This window comes from Chrysochloris asiatica, unplaced genomic scaffold (assembly GCF_000296735.1).
Source record: "Chrysochloris asiatica unplaced genomic scaffold, ChrAsi1.0 scaffold00256, whole genome shotgun sequence".
In the NCBI taxonomy this organism is placed as follows: Eukaryota; Metazoa; Chordata; class Mammalia; order Afrosoricida; family Chrysochloridae; genus Chrysochloris; species Chrysochloris asiatica.
In genome coordinates this window covers 331,712-336,096 of record NW_006408774.1, presented here as the reverse complement: position 1 = coordinate 336,096, position 4,385 = coordinate 331,712, and the positions used below count along the sequence as shown (strand labels likewise).

Sequence of the window (4,385 nt, the reverse complement as noted above, 5' to 3'; positions counted from 1 at the left end):
GAGGGAAGGGGTTAAGTCATCCTGTCTTTGATGGAGCAAAGTGCCCAGTTTTGTCTGTTAAAGTCAACAGCTCCCAGCTGGAGCCAGCCAATGGGCGGCCCTGAGCGCCCGGGAAGGCCCCTCGAAGGGGCGTGGCCTTATGCAGTCACTCAGCGGTGAGGAATGACACCCAGGCGGGGAGGGGAGGGGGATGGAACGCTAGAGAAGCAAAGAGAAGAAGCAGATAAAATCCGAGCAGGGGGTCAAAAGTGGCCCGCGCCACTAGGAATTCAGCCGACAACGCCCCACCGGGGGTGGGCTCCGGAAGCGAAAAGGAAGAAGAGCAGCCTTGAGCGGAGTCCCGCCACGGGAAAGACCCAGAGCGCTAAGAAAAGTGCCTTGGCCGTACGTCCCGGCGGAGCACTGGAGGAGACTGCGGCCGCCCCCGGGCCCTGCTGCCCTCCTCCACGCCCCCCCACCCGGAGGCAGACCCCGGCCCGCCCCTGAGGGCGCGAGGCGATGAGATAATCCAGCTGAACAGCGAGGTCGCGGGAGGGGTCCCGGGAGGGCCTCAGTGGTGGGGTGAGGGGCTGCGCGGCTCCCGGCCCAAGGGGCGGGCGCTGCCGGGCCTCGGGACTGGGCTGAAGGGGCCCTGCGCTGCCCGCTCACTCGCGCCGGGCTGCCGAGCGCTCCGGCTGCTCCGAGCTGCTCACGCCCTGGTGCCCGCCGGCCGGCCTCTGTGGCCCGCGGCGCAGATGGCTGTGCGGGGCACCAGCACCTTGACGCCCTTCTCCATCCAGGCGATCCTCAACAAGAAAGAGGAGCGCGGGGGGCTGACCACGCCAGAAGGGCGCCCCATGCCTGGGGGCCGCGCGGCCGTGGCGCCCGCTGCTTGCTGCTGGCGGCTCTTTGGGGAGACGGACGCAGGCGCGTTGGGGGGCGCCGAGGACACTCTGCTGGCGTCGCCTGCCGGGACCAGGGCAGCTACTGGACGGACCACGGGAAGTCCCGCGGGCTGGGACTCAGACTCTGCTCTCAGCGAGGACGCCCCGAGGGCCAGCGCAGCCGGTGGCGCTGGGGGAACCCTGGGCCTCAGCCGGCCGGCCTGCGAACTTCCCGCCACCAAGGACCTAGAGGAGGAAGCCGAGGGCAGGAGCGACAGCGAGATGTCGGCCAGCGTCTCAGGTCTGCGGGGATGGGGGATAGGCTGCAGAGCGAGGAGGAGGGCAGGGAGATGGAGCCCTACTGTGAGCACCCTGCGCTCTTAGGCACCGGGTTGGCCAAATCCCGCCGCTTTGCGAGAGCTGAGCCAGTGGTTGGACAGACGCGCTCTGCAGAGCCCCAAGAAGTCCTGGGACACTATGCCCGACATGGAAGTAGACAGACAGTCTGTCTCTGGGCTGGGCGGGGGTGCAGAAGTTCTCGAAATTCTTGGTCAGTGTCTTCGCTCGTGTGAATCCCCACGCCTCCCAAATCAGCTAAGGGGAAGAGCGAAGGGCCCAGAGACCTCAGCTAGCAGTAGCCTTTCCTAGACCCTCTGGCTAGGGTCCCCGGGGCCCAGCGTAGCTGCGCAGGGATGAGCAGTGAGCACGTCCCAGTATGTCTAAGGTCAAAGCTCTGCGGAGCCCGGCTTTGTAAAGAGGTCGGGTTTAGCTTTCCCAGATCTCAGGCCCTAGACAGCAATCCTGGGCTGAAAACCCAGGTGCAGGAGTTGGTAGAAGGCACCAGGGCTTGATTTATTTAGGTTATCCTGGACACCACCAGTGAGGCCCTCTTTCGTCGCTGGTTGTCACGACCTGTGGTCCAAAATGTGGCTGAGGCAGGAGCCCACAGTGGTGAATGATGTTTGTGGAAACAGGAGCTCGTGGTGGCAGATGGGCGCAGGAGGAGCAGGGGTTAGCGTGGGCCCAAAGACCAGGGGCAGGAACTCCTCTTCTCAGCCCAAATCAAGTCGCAACCCTTGGCAAGAGCGGGAGACCAGCCCCCAAACACACACCGCTGGGTCTTAATACAGCCTGTTGCCAAATTCCTCATGCAACCCCGGAAACTTCCAAGCATTTCTGGTTCCGTTACTGCAGTGAATGTTCTGTGCGAAAGAGTGAAAGACGTTAAGTGTGGGATGGCAAATGCTTCCGGGAATAAGGCCTAAGCATAGCCTAGAACCTCTTGACTCGGATGAAGGACTTGTGGGGCTGCGGGGGTCCTGCATTACTGAGGCAAGCCTGGAGCCCAGAGAGGGCAGGTGCTGGTCCTTAGCCACATAGAGTTGACAGGAGGACTCAGGGAAATGAGTGGGGACAGAGCTCTGAGATTTGTCCGCTCAGAGCTCTGAAATGTGCCTTTTGGGAACCACAGTCGTCAGGCCCTCCCCAATGCTCAAGTAGGATCTAGATGACTCTCCACTTCCCGCCAACCCGTCCCCCGCAGTGGAGGCCTGGCCTAACCTCCACAGCGGCGCTGATGGTCTCTTGTTTCTCTTCCCATCGGGGTCCACAGGCGACCACAGCCCGAGGGCGGAGGACGACGGTGTTGGCTCAGGAAGCGCTCACGGAACGGCTGTATGTAGTGGAGGCGGGGGCGGCGGGGGTCCGGCCGGCTGCACGGAGGAGGAGGAGGAGCCAGCAGCACCCAAGCCCCGCAAGAAGCGCTCCCGGGCGGCCTTCTCGCACGCTCAGGTCTTTGAGTTGGAGCGTCGCTTCAACCATCAGCGCTACCTGTCCGGGCCGGAGCGCGCCGACCTGGCCGCCTCGCTGAAGCTCACCGAGACTCAAGTGAAGATCTGGTTCCAGAACCGTCGCTACAAGACCAAGCGCCGCCAGATGGCCGCTGATCTGCTGGCCTCGGCACCCGCCGCCAAGAAAGTGGCTGTGAAGGTGCTAGTGCGCGACGACCAGAGACAGTACCTGCCCGGCGAGGTGCTCCGGCCACCCTCGCTGCTACCGCTGCAGCCGTCCTACTATTACCCCTACTACTGCCTCCCTGGCTGGGCACTATCCACATGCGCCGCCGCTGCGGGCACCCAGTGAGCCGGCCAGGGGCCAGGCAGCGAATGATCTCCGCGCTCCAGCTCCGAACGGTCGCTGACGACTGCGCCCCAAGGGGGTAAATAGGGAGCGAAATCCAGCCCCGGCTCTGCTTGCCCTTCCGTGCGCCCTGTCTGTTGGACTGAGTGTGCCCTAGCGGGGGCGCCTTTTTCTAATTTGAACAGAGGCACCCTATGGTCTAGGGGCCCTGCTCGACCCTCACCTGCCTGGAAACCCCTGGACACTATTTATTACCACCACAAGGTTGGATTTGGATTGTGTCTGCCCCGGGGAAGCCGTGTTCCCGGAGCCGAGAGAACTCCAGGAGACTAGTAGCCTGAAGCTCCGGAGTTTTCGGCCTGCCGGGAGCTGCGTGCGCTTGGTCACATTAGTTCATGGTATCCATGTTACCAATCTATGTGTATCTACATATATATTTTTGGAAATTGCGTTCGTAACAAAGGAGGGCGCCCAGGCCTCGCAGGCCAGGGATTTATTTGAACGGTGAAGGATTTGGTTTTAGAGCCAGAGCTCGGGCTGGGGGCACAATATGGGGTGCTGCATATCTAGAAGGAAGCCTCTAATGGTGGGGTAGGGGCGGGGGTTGTGGGGGTGTCTACATCTTTGTTCCCAAAAGTCGAGAGTTGCTCTAGTGGAAAGCTCCTGGGAGCCCCCTAACTAAAAGAAAGCAAACCCAAGCAGCCCTTTGCAGAAACTTTTTCTTTTTCTTTTTTAAGGCGAGTGACTTGTAGCACTTTCAGTTGTTTGTATTCAAATGACGGTCATTTCTGTATTCAATGTGAATATGTCAGAGCCTCCTTCCAATGGCGTTTTGCAGTGCCGTCCTGACCTCCGGAAACTCAGGCTCCCTGGTTCCTGGGGCAGGCAGGTGGTCCCACCCCACCTTGGAGACTCCTGAGCCCTGCCCCATCCAAGTCTCTCCCATCCAATCCCTGTCTCTGTTCCTAAGACAGGTGTGTCTACTTGTGTCAACCTCTCAGCTTCTCGCCTCTTTAAGGGCACTGTGCACTCAATAGAGTATTAACTTTAAAAAGATTTGTGACATTTGGGAGCTCTATGCGCTGTACGTTTTTTATTATTATTTATAAACTTTTAGTTGAACTCACCATCCTCTGCGCTGTGTTTTTTTTTTTTCTACGCCTCTTTTCTGCTCGGCTTTGGGGAAACCAGCAAAGCAGGCTAGAGCTCATTTCCCCCACCTCCTCTCAGTCCTGGATCTATGCCACCTGGTCCCTATGGGAGCCTACCTTGCTGTCCACCCACAGGAAGGGTTTAAACCCACCAGCTCAGGGAATCAAGACTTCGGTAAAATTGTCGGTCGCAGAATGGATCCCGTTGAATCGGGCGCAAACCCCAGAAATG

At 60.1% G+C, this 4,385-nt stretch overlaps 1 protein-coding gene across 1 annotated transcript; it reads left to right on the top strand.

Annotated features, from left to right (window-relative positions):
* The first annotated feature begins 734 nt into the window (after nucleotides 1-734).
* Nucleotides 735-3,005, top strand: NKX3-2 (NK3 homeobox 2). The gene is made up of 2 exons (XM_006873807.1): nucleotides 735-1,164; nucleotides 2,476-3,005. The coding sequence occupies exons 1-2, from the start codon at nucleotides 735-737 to the stop codon at nucleotides 3,003-3,005; spliced, it is 960 nt and encodes a 319-aa protein (XP_006873869.1).
* The last annotated feature ends 1,380 nt before the right edge of the window (nucleotides 3,006-4,385 follow it).